The following is a 20465-nucleotide window of genomic DNA, read 5'->3' as shown; positions in this document are numbered from 1 at the left end:
CAGCTCATCATTTCTGCGGGATCTCTGGGGCTCTGACCCGGAGCGGCTGTGCTCTCTGGCTCTCTAGTAGACTTGCCCCATATGCTAGGCAGGACTGACTCTATTTTTAGACAAAACATAAAGAAGGGAATGACCCGGGGAGTCATTCCCATTTTTGTCCATCGCCCCCGGCCGACCTCAGCAAGGCCAGCCAGGAGCACCCATGACAGCAGCAGACGGTAGAAAACGATTGATAACAGTCATCGCCAATTTCCGATTGCAAACGGTACAAAATAATTGATAACCGTCATTGCCAATTTCCAATTGCAAATGGTACAAAATGATTGATAACCGTCATCACCAATTTCCAATTGCAAACGGTGCAAAATGACTGATAACCATCATCTCATCGCCAGTTTACAATGGCAGACGGTGCAATGGGGATGGTAACCATCTCTGCTACCTTGCAAAGGCAAATGAATGCTGCTGTGTAGCACTGCAGTACCGCCTCTGTCAGCAGCATCCAGTACACATACGGTGACAGTGACAAAAGGCAAAACAGGCTCCATGGTTGCCATGCTATGGCGTCTGCCAGGGCAATCCAGGGGAAAAAGGGTGCGAAATGATTGTCTGCTGTTGCTTTCACGGAGGAAGGATTGAGTGACAACATTTACCCAGAATCACCCGTGACACTGTTTTTGCACCATCATGCATTGGGATCTCAACCCAGAATTCCAATGGGTGGTGGAGACTGCGGGAACTATGGGATAGATACGGGATAGCTACCCACAGTGCAACACTTCAGAAATCGACGCTAGCCTCGGTACATGGACGCACACTACCGAATTAATGTGCTTAGTGTGGCCACGTGCACTCTGTTTTAGAAAACCGGTTTATGTAAAATTGGAATAATCCCATAGTGTAGACGTACCCTAGGTCTAAGTCCACACCCCTATTCCCTGGACGACATGTAATTTTTATCATTGAAGTTATATTAGGTGGAATCTATTAAAATATTTCGCTAAAGGTTAGTAAAATGTAGTACGCTGCTGTACTTCCTCAGTGTTTTGTCTAACTGGGTTTCCTCTAAATATTAAATTTCATTTTGTCATATTGTCTTTTGAACTCATTATGAGTGCAGAGGTGTAATGTAAAGAAGAACTGGGCTCACTATGGAATGTTTTACAGGTAGAAAATATTCTCAGGTTTTCCAGTCGCAAAAACTCAGCTAGGGAAGATTTATTTCTAGTTTGTCAATTTTTGCTTTGAAATGTATATGAAACTAAATCCCATTAATGCTACAATTAAAATTAATTGGAATTAGGAGCTAAATCACTTCGGAAAATTCCACTACAAACCTATTGTAAGTATCTTTACAAATCTGGCCCTAAGTACTACATGCAGTATTTCAGTCAATGCTGTGATTTGTTTACACCTTAACATTCTAACATTGCTCCCCTTTAGAATACTGTGTCAGTTTCTTAAATACTAGCATTCAATTAGCAGTACATCTTTACCTACAAAGGTGGTTATTCACACCATATACATTTAAGGAAGTTTCCATTGACTGTGATGGCACTCAACAGCTTGCAGGATTGAGCCTTTTGTGAATTCTGCCACAACAGTGAATGTGTGGGATATACCCGGTGATGGTCCTGCTGATTTGACCCAAGTCATTTGTTTTAGTACTTGCAGTAATACTAATACTACAGTTTGAAAAGAAAACCTTCTGCTTACCTGGCTGTTTTTTCCCCCCATATAATAAAGTAGCTTTTCATAGAAAACACCTAATCTTGACCGTAGTAACTTGTAAATGAGACAATCCAGCAACAAACATACCAGTGAGAGGACAGGGGATTTAAAGATGTATGTTGTGTACCAAGGATATAACAATGTACTTATGTGCTTTTGTGAGAAATAGATTGTAAAGCTGGTTGAGATCCCATATAATGAACAGAAACTAAGGCTTAAAACTTACATATCAGTATGTTTTAATTGTGAATTGAAAGACATTTTAAGGCCCAAACCCAGCATTAAGGGTTAGGGCACCACTAAAATCTTTGAGGATATCACTAAGATGTCGGCACAGATCTGTGAACTGTTATTGCTATTACAGGGAAAAGGCAACACCGAGAACTCTGGTCTTGGGGTAAGTAGAATACTGAGCAGCATGAACTCCTACTGACGTCAATGACATCTGCCACTGAGGACACTTAGCACCCTGCAGGATTGGACTCTAATGGAAGAACTAATATTTGTGGACTAATTTGTTTACAAATATATGTGCTTGCAGTTGTTAAGTTCACGTTACTGAATTGAAATCTTACATAGACGTCTTTCTTTGTGTTTGATAAGCATTTCAGTCCATCTTTAAAGTGAAAGCCTGTACTGTAGGCATTGGAATCTAACTTTTGACACAGGCAGTGAGATGATAATTTAGCGAGGATAAAGTGTGCTCAGTTCCCTTTATTCCTTCCCTTTGTGTAGTTACTTTGTTTTTGAAGTTGCTTCTTTTGCACTCTTTGTGTTAGAGGATCTCACAGCTGAATATCCTTTTGTGGGAATGTTCTTAGCTAATTGCAGGTGCAGAATCTCAGCAGGCAGTTCCTGGAACCACACCTTCAGAAGAAGACAGGTCAAAGTCAGCACCGACCTCTCCGTGTGATCAGGGTTAGATACCTGTTTTGTTTCCATACCAGTAAATATTGCTTTAGTGTCAGTCTCTATGAGGAGTAATAGTGCTGATACAATGGACCCTGGCCTTGATAGACAATCTGCTTCAAATTAAACAAGGAGTGTAAGCCACAAAAAGTCGCCTTCAGGGATCTGGAAATCTGATGGGAAATTTGTGAATTGTAGTTTAAAAAAAAACACCTTTGAAAGGGCCTGATTCTCCTCTCCTTTACACCAGTATATTCCATTGACTTCAAAGTGAAACTCAGGGGAACTGTGAACCCACAAGAGAGAGTTCACATGAACCCTGAATCTTCAGAGGAGTTAGTGTTCATTCCTTATTTATGCTGGTGTTTCTGGAAGCAGAGTGGGGCTTGTAGCTCTTGGAAGTGAAAGTCAGCATGATCTATTTATTTAGATTGATGCCTTGCATCACATTATTTATGTGGTACTGAAATGTAGTGGTCACCCTTAAAACTTATAAATTTCATTAGCTAAGCCCTTAGATAACTAAATAACTTTACCTGAGAGATTCAGCAGTATATTTCTTATAATGAGAAGAGGGACGGAATCACCTGCAATAGCGTGGACTGGGTTTGTAGAGAAGTCAATCTGTTGTTCCCACCTTTTCACAGAAATCAAAGAGCTTGAAAACAACATTAGGAAAGCTTTGTCATTTGACAATCGAGGAGAAGAACACAGAGCGACAGCAACAACATCAACAGACAATCAGCTTAATAAACCTGGGGAGAATGGTGAAAACGGGGAAGTCAAACAAGTCCAGACCAAGCGAATGGGCCTGGAAGAGTTCAACTTCATTAAAGTATTAGGGAAAGGCAGCTTTGGCAAGGTTGGTGGCTTTCTCTGATGGATTATTTTTGACTCTGCCATACACAGTACTAATGTTAATGTTGCCTAATGTGATCCCACCACAGGCGTTTCTTTCTTGTCTTACTTATTGGGATAGTCAGCTTTCAAAATAGTCATTTTGATGAATATGTATCCTGATGATTAGCTAGAATTACTTTACTGTTTAAATCATTATAAAAATGAGGGCTAAGAGCTCTGAACTAGATTTCTGGATTTCAAGATTTCACTATTGAAACTGCATTAACTAAATGTAGAATAAATACTGCTTGACAGGGCAAATAACTACAGTGGGTATACTCCGATAGGAAACAGAAGTGTAGAAATGACATTATGGGATTCTGTGTTTGTTCTCTCTTTAGATGATTTCCACTTCAAATTTGCTCACTTTGCAAGTCAAATGATGGCTGGTTGTATTTGTCCAACTTCCTGCCTTGAAAATTCCACACGCCATGTGAAAATCAAGTTGTGTTTGGTCTCCATCCCTCCTCTAGCTCAGGAGCAGCAGCCTGATGATTCTATTGATGATGAAATAGACCAAGATATAATCCAGTTCATTTTGTGATAGTTGAATTGTGTCCCTTAACGCTAGCAATAGTAAAATCACGGTTTTCTCAACAAAGAAAGCAAAAATAATTTGAAGGCCGGAGCTGTCCTAAGGACCCCGTCCCCCCCCCCCGCGCCAGGCAGACCTCTCCTGATTTTGGTTTCATTATTGATGTGAAACCCAGATAAGATTCACGCAGTATTTTAAACCTTTCAGTGAGCCTGGACTATATTTTGAACAAACATGAGCCCATTAATGGCTTGATGAAAACCTTGCAAAGCTCTGTGGTTTTGGCTGAGTTTGACTTTGAGTTGACCGGATGAGTTTGGCATGAATGAAGCTTGTATAAATTCCATCACATGCCTACACAGGTGTTGATCTACTGGCTGCTTTCACTAGTGCTAATGCTTGAAAAATGAGCATGCAGGTTTTTCTGCATGCAGATTTCCATGGATCCTAATTAAGCTGTTAATATTTTAGCATACTTCTTGGGAGGGAGAAAAGGGGAAAAATTAACGGAATTATGGGGGCTGGGGCACATGATTTATGAGGAGATGCTACAGGAACTAGGCTTATTTAGTCTGCAGAAGAGGAGTGAGGGGGGATTTGATATCAGCCTTCAACTACTTGAAAGGGGATTCCAAAAAGGATGGAGCTGGCTGTTCTCAGTGGTGGCAGATGACAGAACAAGGAGCAATGGTCTCAAGTTGCATTGCCGGAGGTCTAGGTTGGATATTAGGAAACACTATTTCACTAGGAGGGTGGTGAAGCACTGGAATGGGTTACCTAGGGAGGTGGTGGAATCTCTATCCTTAATGGTTTTTAAGCCCAGCTTGACAAAGCTCTGGCTGGGATCATTTAGTTGGGGTTGGTCCTGCTTTGAGCAGGGGGTTGGATTAGATGACCTTCTGAGGTCTCTTCGAACCCTAATCCTCTATGATTCTATGAATAAAAATAATGAGTAATAATTTACTGACTGGTCTGATCTTCCTACTGTGAATATCTTGCAAGGATTTATCTTAGTTCAGAAGTAGCACTAAGAAGATAATAATGATGGCATGTGAGAACAAGGAGTAATTATTTCCAAATTGGCAAATCTTTTCCCTTAGGCAGCAGAACTGGTGCAGTTCCACTCCGAGGCAATAAGTGGAAGAAGCAGGAGTCTGTGAGAGGACCGAAAACACCATGCATGCTTCATACCTTTAATTCTCAGGGGGCTCACTTTGGGTATATAGACATACCCACTGCAGAGGATATGTCTACACTGTGATTAAAAACCCATAGCACCGAGTCTCAGTGTCCAGGTCAGCTGACTCAGGTTCATGGGGCTCGAGCTGCAGGGCTATAGAATTTCCATGTAGACATTTGGGCTCAGGCTAGAGCTCAGACTCTATGAGGGGAAGGGTATCAGAGCCTGGGCTCCAATCCAAGCCCAAACATCTAAATTGCAATTATATAGCCCCGCAATCTGAGCCTCGCGATGAGCCCAAGTCAGCTGACTGAGGCCAGCTGCCACAGGTTTTTTTTCATAGTGTAGACATACTACTGAAAGCGAGTAAGGGCGGCAGGGATTGTGTGGAGCTGGAGCTATGCAGATCTACAGTAATTTTCTTTTCAGTGTGCTATGCTCTGTGGTGATTAAGAGATAGGGATGGAACATGGGAATCTGCTGCTACACAGATCCATTCTTGATTCCTCCATAATAAAGAGGTCTCTGCATATGCAGGGGTTCCTGCAGTACCAGTTCTGGAGCAGTTCTTTGTCTCCTTATTCCTCAATACGCCAATCAGTCTCTGCAGAGTACCTCTGTACCACACCCAGACAAGCCAAGCTCAGGTTTGAATGGGACAGGACTTTTCCCTCAAATAGGTGCTGATTTTGGGTGCTCTTTTCAGGCTGTCATTGTGATGTGCATTGTTCTATAGAATGACAAAATCGTTGCAGCACTTTCCAAAAAGGGAAGTAAACCCACATTGTGCTCTAGCTTTGTCCCCTTCCCTATTTTCCAGATCTCAGCAGTAGGGCACAGAAGGCAAACTGTAAGGTACTGGATAACAAGGAGTTAACTGCCTGCAATCTTAACTAAACTGAATGAAGCATACACTGATATTCAAAGTTCTACTAAGTGTCCATTTTAAAATGTGAATTTCTTCAGCTACTAAGCTACGTAAAATAGGCAACTTGAGAGTGCCGTGTGAATGCAAGTATCAGAGGGGTAGCCGTGTTAGTCTAGATCTGTAAAAGCAGCAAAGAATCCTGTGGCACTTTATAGGCCTATCAGACGTTTTGGAGCATGAGCTTTCGTGGGTGAATACCCACTTCGTCGGTGGGTATTCAGTTATCTTCCCCGTGTGAATGCAGTTATCTTTTCAATTGTTCTGTACTTTTCAAATCTCTACACATTTTTTCTATTGCGTTTAAATTTGTCATGTATCATATATTTGTGTGATTATATATGCTGTGTATAAGCAAAGCTTTCTGCTGATTCCAGGTCATGCTAGCTGAGCTAAAAGGTAAAGATGAAGTATATGCGGTGAAAGTCTTAAAGAAAGACGTCATCCTTCAAGATGATGATGTAGACTGTACAATGACAGAAAAGAGAATTCTGGCATTAGCACGGAAACATCCCTATCTAACACAACTTTACTGCTGCTTCCAGACCAAGGTATGCTAAATAAGCCTGTTGGTTAACTTTCATCAAGAGAGCTATACAACAGTATTAAGTACTTGCAGTTCAAAATGAAGCTGCATAAAAGGTATCAATGCACAGTGTTTTGAAATATTTCTTAGAGGATTTCACTGACGCCTCAGAAAAATGAAATTTGAATGGGCTTTCCTTTTAATTTGCATGTTATCAAGAAATCAAAGGAAAATGGTATATCCAGCTCAGTGCTTGCCCAAACAGAATCTTTATGGGAAATGTAGTGCCATTATTAACCAGCATAAATACTGTGTTGCCTTGTACATGCCAGAAGATGGCAGTAGAGAAATAACAATAGGTTACTGAGTTATCCTTTTCTAGGGTTTCTGTATACGATAATAGGATATATCAGTGGCTTACATAACTGAGATAAAAATGTTGTTAGTGTCCAGTATGCAGAAAAAGAGATACCCAAATGGTTCATTAAAACTCTGTTTTCGTTAACTCTGACAGAAATAAGATTACAGGAGAACGCTCCTGCGGTTCATATTTTCAGTTTCTTGTGCCGTAAAATGAAGCTGATGTTTGTAGAGTTCAAAAAGAAGAGGAGGCAGATATGCTGCCCTTCAAATCAACTCCTATAAAACTAATGCTGTCCATGAGGTAGGAGGACAGCAAACAATGATAATGAGATCCTTACTCCCTAAACTATTCCCTTCTCCACTGTGTGTTCACTGTTAGGGATTTCTGATATGGAATCCCTCTGCAGACTGTGATTGCTACCAAAATGTAAGCACTCTGTAAGCTGAAATGTTCTATTTGGATGGTGAGTGAATTGTCTAGACTATCTGAAACTGATTAATTAAGATGTTTGAGACTAGTCATATTCAGTGCTAATTTCCATACTTCACCCCCATAGACCTTTATTTCCATCTGTCATCCAGCAGAGCAGATAACAGTCGTCTGCTTTTCACCTGGTAAATAAAGGTTCTCTCATACTTTGCGTCATCTCGTTGACTTCAGTGGGAGTTTTGCCTAAGGACTGCAGAATAAAGCCTAAATAAGCAGTTTTGTTGATAGAATATCAATTATTGTATCTGGTTAAAACCTTAAAAACATCTGTAATCTTAAAAAGTTCTTTTAAAATGTTACATGTTCCAAATCATTAACCTCATTTAAGTCAATGTAAATTTTGTCATTAACTTAATTGGGACCAGGATTTGGTCCTTAGAGAAAATGCAATATTTAGACTTAAAATCTATAAATAAATGTTTAATTTTTAAAATAAAATACTTAAAATTCAGTTATATTACTTACCAGCCAAGTCCTGAGTTCAGGGTTCTTTTTCAGCAAAGAATGACATTTGAATTCTTGGGGGAAAGTCATTGTTGGTGTAACTGTTAAAATAAGTGGAGTTAAACCCAGGAGAAATTAGCCCATTGTTACTAATTCAAAGTCATTAAACCAACATAGGCATAACAAAAAACATACTGTCTAGTTGCATAGCAGAACCAAACATGTATATGCACAAATGAGTAGTTAAATGTTTACCTGGCTTATTTATGAATTTGCTGTGGCTTTATGTGCAATTGTGGTAATTAGTTGCATGCAGTTATGGAGTATCGGAGTTTAAAAGGTTTTTGAACAGAATTGTCAGGAAAAATTGTTAACTGAACAGTTGATTAAGAAGACAAGAAATGTGTTTAGTGTGTTGTAGGAAAATTGTCAGTAGTATCTAGATTACAGTTTTCAAATTTTCCATTAGCAGATTGTTGGCATAATCTCATAGTATTTAAAGTAGTGGGGTTTTCAGCCTTTCACATCTTCTGACACTAGCACAAATAATGTGTTAGGAACGTATATGAAAAAAATCCAAGTAAAGTTTATTTCTACCAAAGAGACTTCAAAGAATCTGAGGATCATTCTAATTGGAATGTCAGTTGAGTTTCAGAATGTTTGAACACACTACTCTTACAATAATAGAGGAGGCATTTGGAGGAAATAGATTTCATCAACAGAGAGAGATTTTCGAGACTAAGGGAGACCAGACCTCCTGAAATGTAAATAAATATACCATCCTGCTGATACGAGTCATGTGACTGGGGAATGTTAACATCAATAAAGGCCAGCTTTGCATAAGGTAAATTATGCCACTGCTGTTCCCTCCCTGCTTCTGTTGGTGATTTCCCTCCCTTTCCATTCCCAGCCCATACCGTCTTTCCCGTGACACTTCTGAATTGTATTCTTCCCGCTCTCCAAGCCATTTCCCAGTGTAAGAGATTCACAAATTTGTCTGTAGCTTCCACTGACATCCTCTCAGTCCTCTGTTCTCCTCCCACTTAAGCCATCTCTCCACCAAAGAGACTATTCAGTACTTCCCTTCTCTCAAGAAGAATAACTAGACTAGAGTTTGTGGTCAGTTATAACTTGAATGTAACTTTAGTTAACTAACTAGACACCTAACAAGTGTTCCAAGACACAGTGAAGTATATCTGGCTGTGATACAGTCTCCTATGGAAAATAGTGGGACCCCCATTGGTTTATGTGGAACTTTAATCATGCATAGACATTGTGCTGGCATTCTATACAGGGGTTGATTTCACTCAAACGTTATATTAGCAGAGAGCAAAAGTTGAACTTGTAATTCTCACATGAAACTGGAGTCTTTAAGAATTAAGCTTGTCCTGTTCAACAACAACAAAAAATACCATGTGACCTATGTGTCCAGTCAAAACAAAGCAACACATCTCAATAATGAAATATTTCAAAGAACTGCTTGTGAACAATCTACAAAGGACTCTTTGTAGAAATTGTATATAAACATAATTAATACATCAGCAAAAATTGTAAACTGTTTGTAAATTGGGGGGGAAACAGCTATATTATTCACTGAATTACTTGCTCAGCTCCAATTAAAAAAACAGGTAGGGAAACAGTTCTTAAACAAGCACTGTGTACAATAAAAATAGCTTTGCTGAGACAAAGGCTTTTGCACAGTGGAGCCAACAATGTTTCAAACATAAGTGTTGGATTAATTATTTAGACTAAAATTGTCTGCAGTAGGAGATCAAGGTGCTGAAAACCTCAGAACGGGGCCCTACCATAGTGATCCTGCAATTCAGATATGTCTTATTGGTCATATTGGGGAAGACTGGCATTATATTAATTGCCAAAGTACTTGATGGGTTTTTTCTATATGTAACTTCATTTTATTTTTTATACCCTTCCCCACAAAAATTAATGTTTCTAAAAAGTGGGAGCTTTCCCTTGCATGCTGTAAAGTATTATTAAAACCGTGCAGACAGTGCAGAGAAGTTGCTCAGTACAGATTGCGTGGCAAGACACACTGTAGTGTTTGCCTTCATAATGTGATGATGTAGCCATGTTGGTCCCTTATATTAGAGAAGGTGGGTATGCTAATACTTTTGAATGGGCCATCTTTTATTGGTGAAAGAGACAAGCTTGCCAGTTTATACAGAGAAGACCTAAAGAAGAGCTCTGTATAAACTTAAAAGCTTGTCTCTTTCACCAGCAGAAGTTGGTCCAATCAAAGATATTACCAAACCTACCTTGTCTCTTCATAAGGTAGACATTTTAATCCGTTCAGATATACTTTTCATTAAGATGTTTTTCTAAATTATCTTATAGTCATCATTGATATACTATGGAAAATATTTTAAATTATTTTGGAAAGCCATGGGCCCAATTCAGGAACTATGCCAAGTGGATGCTAATATGGATATACACTTACATGTTAATGATGCTTCAACAATGCTTCTCAGTTTTGACTGGCAAGTGTCAGACAGTCTCCCCACACAGATGAGAAGGCTGTCAGGAACATACATTGGGTCCATAGCCTGCAGACATTTACACGCATGCTTAACTTTAATCACATGAATAGCCCCTTTGACTTCAAGATTGGAACCATAATCTGAACAAGGGACTCAACTGAGCAAATCATGTAAGTATGTGTTTTATTTTAAGCAAGCGCTTAAATCCATTGACATGAAAACTGAGCACGTGTTGAAGTTCTTGGTGAATGGGGATGGGTATAAGCATATGTTTTGCTGAACTGGGAGGCTACCAGAAAATTAAAGGATGTTATTTGAAAACTTTTGTGAAACTCCCATCTGTTGTTCACACAGCTTATAAACTGAACAAATAATGCAGGGGGAGATGTTGAATAAATTAATTCAAATAAAATCATGAAAGGAATTGCTCCTAACTTCCTAAAGTAAAACCTTTTGCAGCTGAATTTTTTTCATGTTTTGTCTCAAACCTACAGGTAAACTTTTCTAAATAATTGATCAAAACCAGCTCAGTGTTTTGAAGTTACTTAAACATAGAATAAAATATGCTTTCAGTAGGAAATGTAAATGCTGGAATAATTTGAAAAATGAAGAATGCTAGATGCTTCAAATAGGGTTTGTTTTATAGACAGGTGATCAAACTAGATAATTGTCCCTTTTTGCCTTATAATCTATTAATTATACTGAGATGTTAATTAACATCAAGACAATTTTGTTGTCTTGTTGTTAACAGATGGATTTATGAATGTTTAAAGTCAGCTTTCTGGTGCATTTGCATTGGAGATTTTTCTTCCTCATGAATCTGAGAGTATAGTTATTCCCCCAAGCCCTCATGAGGTTCGTAACCATTATGCCCATTTTATAAATGGAGAACTGAGGCACAGAGAGATGTTACGTGGGAAGTCTCTGGCAGAGCTCAGAACTGAACACAGGTCTCATGAGTCCCAGTTTAGTGCCCTAACCACAACATCATCTTGCCTCTCTTCTATACTGGAGTATTTCTCCAAGGGTAGTATGTATCATTTCTAAAGAAAAATCTAGCAATTTAATGCATTTCTGCCATTCTGTTAGAAAATAGTCACACATTTTAACATGAATATGTAATGTGTATGTATTTGTACATGTTTGTGCACGTGTCATATCTGTGGTTAAGAAATCTAGATTTGATTAAAAAAAATTTCAAAGTCATTAGCTTGTACTTTGGGCATGCAGGAGTAATACAAGGAATGAAGAGGTGCTAGTAAGGTGGGGCGGCATAGGATACTGTGTACTTATTACAGATGGCATTAGCTATCATAAAAGTTTCATTAAAATGATGTGGGCAAGAGGAATAAACTGGCTAGTTTGAACTTCCATGCTATCTGTCATTTATAGATCATCATGTGACTCATTTAATACATACTTATCCTGTTCATTGGTCTTCTGTGTTTGTTTTATAAACCAGGTTTCTGGAAGAGAAATTTCAGTAATTTAAACAATATATTTATTTAATCTTCAAAGTGATTTATGAACATACATTAATGTCAAGAACAGCCCTGCCATGGAAGTGTAATAAGTAGGCATTGTTATCTCCATTGTACAAATTGTAGCGATTGAGGCCAAAAGTGACTGCTAATTTTGGCTTCCTTAAATTTTAAATACCCAACTTGACACTTTGAGTGTGGTTTTCAGAGGTGTCTAAAATTGACACTCAAAATTAGTAGCCACTTTGGGAACTTTTGGCCTCAGTGACTTCCCCTAATGTGAAAAAAATGAGTCACTACCAGAGTCTGAATTAGAACTCAAGTTTCTGGCTCTCAATCCTTTTTTCAGACTGTTAGACCATGCTTCATCTGCTAATGGAGAATTTAGAGAAAAAATATTGGTTAATATAATTATGCCCATGTTTATTGGAAAGACTAGCAGGAAATATACACCAGATGGTGCAAGTATATGGTCCTACAAGTGTGTTTTTTTTTCTTAGTATGCGGGTAAGAATTTAATCTTTCAGGAAATGCTGTGTTGTTGGGATTTTTGTTATACAGTTTTCCTTCAAGAGAATCTCAATAGCAGGGACATTTCTAGAAAAGGGGATTTCCTGCATGCTGTTTTTGACTGCCTCTGTTCCAGGACAGGTGTGTCTATATGTGTAAATGAGACAAGCTAAACTTAGGGTATTCCCAGACTCTGCACCACTGATTTCCCTCCACTGGGAAGGCAGCCTGCAGGACCCCAGAATTCTGCTACCACTCGACAGGGCAAATCTGATGTCAGAAGCAAGACATTAGTGTCAGAAGAAGAGGCAACACTGTTATCAGAAGAGGGGCATTAGTATCAGAAGAAAAGTAATTAACGAAAGAGAGAGAGAAAAGGAAACCCTAACCTCAGAAAAGGGACAAGAGCCTGAGACAACATGAACTAGTGACTTTGCTATTGCTGTCAATTCTTGTGTGGCAGGTAGTTGGATACTGGGATGAAAGACAACAGTATAAAACCTAAGACAAACAGATAGTATCGTTTAGCATTCATATATTATGGAAGCGATTCCATTTTTTACCTTATCCGAGTATGCTCAGCAGGAATGTTGACTCACTCTGTGCAGAAGGCGACATCCTATTTTTAGTTATTGTCTGGGGGCCAGGTTAGAAAATTGAGAAGAACATACGACTTTCCATGTACAGCTATGGCAATGGGAAGCTTGCACAAAGATCTGTGATAGGGTACAGCCTTTAGGTAGTTACTAACCTTTTTATTGTCATTATTATGATCTGTATAGTACCTTCTCATTGCATTCAGCATCCCTCAGTGGGAACACAAGCTTCCTTTCAGGACTACTGCTTTTTCTGACCTTTGTTTCTTTTCTTCCCCCATCCTCCTTTCTCTTTTTCCTCTCCTTCTTTCCTCAATTAGTGGGTTCCCCCTGTTCTTTCCTCAGTATTTCCTACCCTCCACTACTCCTGTGTCCTACTCTCATGTTACTGTGTTACTCTCATGTTATCTGATCAGCATTGAAATAGTTAATGCTTACATTACTGTGTCATCATTTGGTTTTAGACCAACTTTGTGCTCCTTGTTAAATCTTTCAGGCTGTTACTCTAATGTAGCTTTCAAAATATCAACAGCCTCTTCACAGAAATGTTTCCCTTTGGCCAAATTGCATTATACATAGACATCCTCCAGTTTGCATTGAAGACATTCTTTTTAGCAGAACAATCTCACTGTTGATGATACTCAGATTTCCTCTACAATTCACATCTTATGGAAGATTTACAATCAGCCCTACAGTAACTTCTCTTGGAATAGTAATTAATTGTTTAAACAAATTAAGATCAGAGAAAACGAGGAAGGTTATTAACATGGACACTAAAATGTCTCCTCCCCAAGATGAGAATGGACTTTTCCTACAGTGGTTAAGTGCTAAAAGCAATCTGTCCTCTGCATGATACACAGTCCCTGAGCTAGTCTGTAAGGCCTTTCATCTTTCCACATTCAGATCCCTCTCAAAGACCCACTCTGCTGTGCCACCTACTAGAAATCAGCCAACTAATAGTGAATGAGTCAAAAGACATCCCATTATAGACTATGCAGCTTTATTTTTAAAAATTACTTCACCTTCACTAGATTACATTGACCAGTTCACTTGTATGTTGTACCATTCCCATACTGCTTGTTTGTCTTAGGCCTGGTCTACATCTAAAATTTAGGTTGACCTAGCTACATTGTTCAGGGCTGTGAAAAATTTCACATTCTGTGCCACGTAGTTAGGTCACCTAACCCCCATTGTAGGTGCAGCTAGGTTGATGAAAGAATTGTTCTGTCAACATCTTAGAGAGGTGGGTTACCTACATTGATGGAAGAACTTCTTCTGTTGATGTAGGGCAACCCACGCCTCTTCCTGCAGCTCCCATTGGCCGAGAACGGCAAACGGCAGCCACTGGAAGCCATGGGTGCCATGCAAATGTAAACAAACAATCTGGCGGCCTGCCAGTGGATTACCCTGATGGGCTGCATGCTCACCACTGGTCTACACTATAGTGCTACAGTGGCACATTGCACTACCACAGCTTGCCATTGTCTGTAGACATACCCTTAGGTTGTGAGACCTTCGGTGTAGGAACCATTTCTTCCTTTGTGTTTGTGCAGCTCCTAGCACATTGTTGTTGTTGCTGGAAGGATGTTCTTGTATTTAAAGCACTGACGTTTCCCATCCTTTGCCTGGCTTGTCGATTTAAACTGTAAGTTCTTTGTGGCAGGGGCAATCTCTCACTGTATGTATATATGGCCCCTGATACCAGAAACAAAAAAAAAAAATTAGAATCTATGCCTTAGTTCCCTGACTGCTGACTAAAAATGTCAATATTATCAGGAAGTTTGCATCCAAAAATTAGGGTTTGCTAAAAAATAAACATACAGAAATTAATACTAATGGAGATGGTATGTATTGTTATTTAAATGACAGTGCAAACCAGTTTTTGTTTGTTTAAATGTTTGTTTGTTTGTTTAAATATTCCCATGCAGTTTTTCCAATTCACACACTGCGGTATTGTGGATAGCATGAGAACCAGGAAGTGGAATGGACTAGTCTATTTTTGTTCCTAAAAATGAAGTACTCAAAGCTGAACAGACAGTATAAATGATGAAAAGTATATAAGGTTTTAAAAGCTCTTTATTTTTTTAATATTAGGTGGTATAAGTAACAAAGGTAATATTTTTTGTTTTGTTACATGATTTTTAGCCTGACAGAGTTTTCCTTTAAGAAGTAGCATGTTTGTAAGTGGGGAAAAATAGTTCTTGTCATGGTAAAGTTTTTTCCCCCTTATGTTTGTTTAACAGGCTAGTAAATGTCTTGTGTGATAATACCTTAGAGTGGTGTCATTTGAGATCTTCGGTGCAAATTAATCTCACTGGCTGGCCAGTTACATTTATCTGACACAAATCAGAGGTTTCTAATCCATTTTACCTGGTATTCTTGTGCTTTGGTTGCTAAGCAGCTAAACTCATTATGCAGTAGTTGCTATATGGGTGTAATCTGTTTAGGACAAGTTTGCACTGCCCTATGTTACTGGTTAGTGTCAGATTAGAAATTTTGTATGGCTCAATTTTGTTATGCCTGTGGCTTCAGTGGGATTGTGTATGTATAACAGACCACTGGATTAGCCCCAGTAACTTTTAGATTCATCAGAGCTAAAATATTTTAGCACAGGGTACATTAATACATTGAGCAGACAAATTTTCCATCAGTGTTAATTGTGTGAGCGGGTTGAATCAATGGTAAACATACAATATACAACAGATGTTACTAATACTTGTATTGTTTTATTATTAGTTGGTTCCAACAGACTTATTCAAGTCACAAGTGCAAACAAAATGAAGTTCACCTGCTCTGCAGATATTTCATGAAGTGCAAAGAGGCACAAAGGACTAATATCTAGTGATGACTCAGGCATCGTGCAGTGCAGAGTAACCCCGACAATCTGATGTAATAGCATTGTGCTGAGTATGATACTTCAGGAATTACTTCGGGCTGTGTGTTTTAATTTAGATATCCCAGAGACAGTAACACATTATGATTGTTTAGTGATCAGTGCATTGTTTAAAAGTAGAAGTTGTGGTTGAGAATAGTCGGGATGGTAAAGTTACTGAGTAAATACTGTAATTATTGTCTCTCATGCGCACAAGTTCCCGTGTCCGGCGTGGTGACCTGATTTTGGAAAACTTGCTGTTATGCTGCTTAATCGTTATTAGCTGTTCTTGAAAGCTTATTGAAGCTTGGTTAGCTCACTGAAGATCCATTGTTCCCATTAGCCCTGTTAGTTTTACACTTCAAGACCCAGCTAACAGAGCAGTCAAACTCCCTCAGGGTCCATATCCGTACTTAGTCCTGTAACTGAGGCTTTGTCTACACTAGCACTTTTGTCGGCAGGAGTGTGGAAAACACCCCTCTCCCCAACTGACATAAGTTTCACCGACAAAAGTGCCAGTGTGGACAGCACCATATCTGCCAAAATAGCTACTGCTGCTCATTGGGGGTGGTTTAATTAAGCCGGTGGGAGAGCTCTCTCTTGCTGGCAGAGAGTGGCACACAGGAGACGGTACAGCTGTGCCACTGTAAGGTCCATAGTGTAGACATAGCCTTAAAGAAGGCATCAGTCAAAAATATCTAAAAGCTTCTCTTTTTAAGACAGTAAAAATTTTTATTTTGAGAATTTGATGCAGCATCGAAACTGAATAGGACTCTTTCACCATCCTTTTCAAATCCAAATACATGACTTGCTTCTGGTGTGCATATGTAAAAGTGAGTGTTGCAGCTGCAGCTCCACATTTTGCTCTAGTAGTAACCTACTGGGGCCTTGTCCACACTTAGGAATAGCCCTGATTCAGCAAATGATGACCAGCTTTCACTATAGCTACACTGGTATAGACAAGGGCAATCTAGTTTCTGCACTGATTTGAGATAATTAGGGTTCACCTTGGTTTACCTTTGTCTACATTTACGAGTCAGCACTAGTGTAGCTATACCAATGGCTGCTATACCTGAAGATTCACCATCCAGCTTGTCTAGTAGATTTCATAAGTGAAATGATTGAGTGCAGACAGCAGCTTATTTGAGTAGCAGGAGGAGTCAAAAGTGTGTGGACCTACCTGCTTTCTCCGTAGAGATTGTAGAACTCTGAACACTTCCCCCGTTGAGAAACACATTACCACTCCTGTTGAGGCATGTCTGAGTACAGATGCATTTTCAGAATACCACCCACAAGCTTTACCAACATTTTTCCTGCCAAAATTGTCTGTCTTGTACATCCTGCTTTGGCAGAGATCAAAGAAGACAAGGGTGCCGTCTTCCAAAAATGGGCAAATGTCGTAGTGAGGTTTGTAGGGAAAGCAGAACTTGAATACACGTCTGTTGCAGAATCCACATTCCCTTGCAGACTCTGTGGTGTGTTGCCTTCACTTCAATCATGTGACTATTTTAATGATCATTTTTGTTTGTTCCTCATGAAGTGTTTTTAAATTGACATGTTTGTATGAATGGTGCAATTGTTCTCAACTGGGAGGAATAATTTAATAATGCTGGTTTAAATAAATCCAGTGTTTAGTGCTGATTGTGTTTTTTAAGCTGTTTGATACATTTCACGGTGGTGCTGAGAAGGATGAAGATTGTTCATGTTGTAACAGGAGCCTCTGCAAGAGTTCTCTTTTGTCACAAGTCTGGTTGGGTGGTGTGTGGAGTTACCGGGGACAAAGAACCTCTCAAATAATACATCCACAGGGAGAGGTCAAGGAGCAGGGAGTGCCACTGCCAAAACAACAGCCGAGTGCTGATGTTCCACTCCCTCTCCCCCTCCTCCTGTGTGTGAAGACACCTTAGCTTTCAGGGTCCATTCAGTGGAGAGACCTTGGAAGCACGGTGGGGAGGGAGCAGACCCGTGACTCTGGTGCTTGCCCCGCCTTTCTGACCCCAACCTCTCTCAATTCTAAAAGTGAGTTTTCCTCACAACCATGCACATTGCACATAGCTACCAGATACTATGGGCTATCATACTGATGTCTGTCGTTGGAGGCCTTCTGCCACTAAAGCATGTAATTAAGTAGTAGGCCCCTATGTGTGCTGAGGGAATGTGCACAGAAGCAAATATTCCCAGCATCACTAGATGCGGAGGTCTCTGAGTTACTGCAGAGAATTCTTTCCCAAGTGTCTGGCTGGTGGGTCTTGTCCACATGCTCTGGGTCTAACTGATTGCCATATTTGAGTTTGGGAAGTAATTTTCCCCTGGGTCAGACTGGCAGAGACCCTGGGGGGTTTTCACCTTCCTCTGCAGCATGGGCCACGGTTCGCTTGCAGGTTTACACTAGGGTAAATGATGGATTATCTGTAACTAGAAATCTTTTAAACCATGATTGAAGGATTTCAGTAACTCAGCCAGAGGTTAGGGGCCTATTACAGGAGCGGGTGGGTGAGGTTCTATGGCCAGCAATGTGCAGGAGGTCAGACTAAATGATCTTGATAGTCCCCCACACCATGCAAACTGCATAGCACGCCTACCTGCTAGGAGCACCTAGCATCACTGGCAGCAGTAACACTCCCTGAATCCTCCCACTCGGCACGTGCAAAATCCAGATTGTGGCTGGAAGTCTCCTTCCCCATGTGTACCCACATAGGGCTATTCGCTGTTTGGCTCTAATGTAAGCTGCATGAACTGTATCTGTAACAGCAAAGCCCATTACAATAACTGAAGCATGGAAAACTGATGCTGACCTAGGTACCTGTCAGGTTATCATTTATGCCTTACTAATTGTTTAAACAATGCTGAAAGAGCCACTGTTTTACTTCAGTGATTTGAGAGAGAACGTTTTACCCAATGTTTGTTAGCTGCTGCTCTTACAAGTAAACAACAATATCACCCTGTAGGAAGACACCGGAAAAAAGGAAACTGTACATGAAGATCTGATTCTTTTGCAGCTTCTTTCCAAATGCAGGATTAGTTTGGGCACTTTATTACTTTTTTTTAACAGCAGCAAGCTCAGTAAATGGTAATTATACACCAGAGTATTTCATCATGGGAAAAAGAGTTGAATCTGCAAAACATTCATTTTTGCATCTTCATCTAAACCTCCACTGCACTGGGTTGGTTTTTTTTAAATCTCTCACAAAGTAATAATTCTAATTTTTAGGTTTATCACACACTTCACGTTTCCATGGGTCACAATGAATAATTCTGGGTTTGAGACTTGATAGTTTTCTGTACTCTATATGTTACATACTATGGTCCAAATTCAGATAGGGGATACTTTACACTTTCTATCTGCTTCTCAGTGTATAGCTTATACTTGCATAGACTCACTTATACACAAGTGGAGCGGGTGTTAGCTAGTGGAAGGGAGTCCAGCTGATACCACTTTATATGTCACTTCTGAATTTGGCCTATGCATTGTTCCCATTGTATGAGATGCAATAACTCTGGGAAATGACTGAGCTTCTAATGTGCTACCGGTACATGCTTTGTATTCTTGATGGAGGTAGGGTTGATTCTTATCTAATATTTTATTCCAATATATTACGAGTCAAATTGTGCCTCACCTCTGTGCTGGCAACTGTGTATGGTGGAATTAAAAGGGCATAAGGAGCCCCTTTGTACACGCTTGGAATGGCAGGGCACAGGCAGTCTTTAAATCCAGGGAGCACCCAGAGCAATGATGACCTCCTCAAAGGGATGGCAATGATGCAGATCCATAATCCCACTTCACCAGCCACAAGTGGAGGGAGAACAGATGCTTCTGTTCTGTTCTATTCAGGTTCTTATACTGTGCTCTGAGTGCCTTCCAGTACAGCATTAAGCACTGTGACTACATATCTGTCATGCGGTGTTCTCTCGTCCTCTCCCCAAGGCGAGAAGGATATGCAGTGGAGTGTCTTGCTATGCTCTGGAAGAGAGGTGGTGTCAGTTGTGTTTCCTCTTTGTTCCCTGGATGCACTGAGTCTCCACACTGCCTCTAATGCAGGACCGGGCCTTAGAGGCACAGTCAGTCCCTTAGGCTACACCTACATTGCAAGCCGGGGAGCTGGTGTAGATGTACCTGTGCAGGCTGTGCTAGCTTAAATCTAGTTAGCTTGTTAAAAATATCAGTGAGGATGCAGTGGTGTAGGCTTCAGCATAAGTTATAGAAGCCTGCTTGGCCTTTCTGGGTATATAAATGCATTGCTAGCCCATGCTGCCATGTCCTTACTGCTATTTTTAGTGAATTAACTAGATTACAGCTAGCATGGGTAAATCTACACAAGATACAAATTATACCCCCTGCTGCAGTGTGGACATAGCCTTAGAATGCAACCCTAAGAATACACAGAGATGCTGTATGTACATTAATATAGTTTCCACTACTAGTGTGACAGGGTAAATGGTAATGTTCACAATGTTACAGGGATACCATATCTTCCTCATATAAAATATAGGGACATATTGTCATTCAC

General features: G+C 39.9%; 1 protein-coding gene across 6 annotated transcripts in view; it reads left to right on the top strand.

The window, feature by feature from the left end:
• The window catches only part of PRKCE (protein kinase C epsilon), a 498124-nt gene that overhangs the window by 329598 nt on the left and 148061 nt on the right, over window positions 1-20465 (top strand). For 4 of the 6 annotated variants that reach the window (XM_050951832.1, XM_050951834.1, XM_050951836.1 and 1 more), the window contains 4 exons: window positions 2096-2128; window positions 2553-2649; window positions 3288-3502; window positions 6558-6731. In XM_050951832.1, coding sequence (XP_050807789.1) covers window positions 2096-2128; window positions 2553-2649; window positions 3288-3502; window positions 6558-6731 — 519 coding nt within the window. The remainder of the gene's footprint in view (window positions 1-2095; window positions 2129-2552; window positions 2650-3287; window positions 3503-6557; window positions 6732-20465) is intronic. The other 2 variants (XM_050951833.1, XM_050951835.1) reach the window with 1 other exon arrangement.

This window comes from Gopherus flavomarginatus, chromosome 4 (assembly GCF_025201925.1).
Source record: "Gopherus flavomarginatus isolate rGopFla2 chromosome 4, rGopFla2.mat.asm, whole genome shotgun sequence".
In the NCBI taxonomy this organism is placed as follows: domain Eukaryota; kingdom Metazoa; phylum Chordata; order Testudines; family Testudinidae; genus Gopherus; species Gopherus flavomarginatus.
This window is presented reverse-complemented; position numbering and strand designations above follow the sequence as displayed.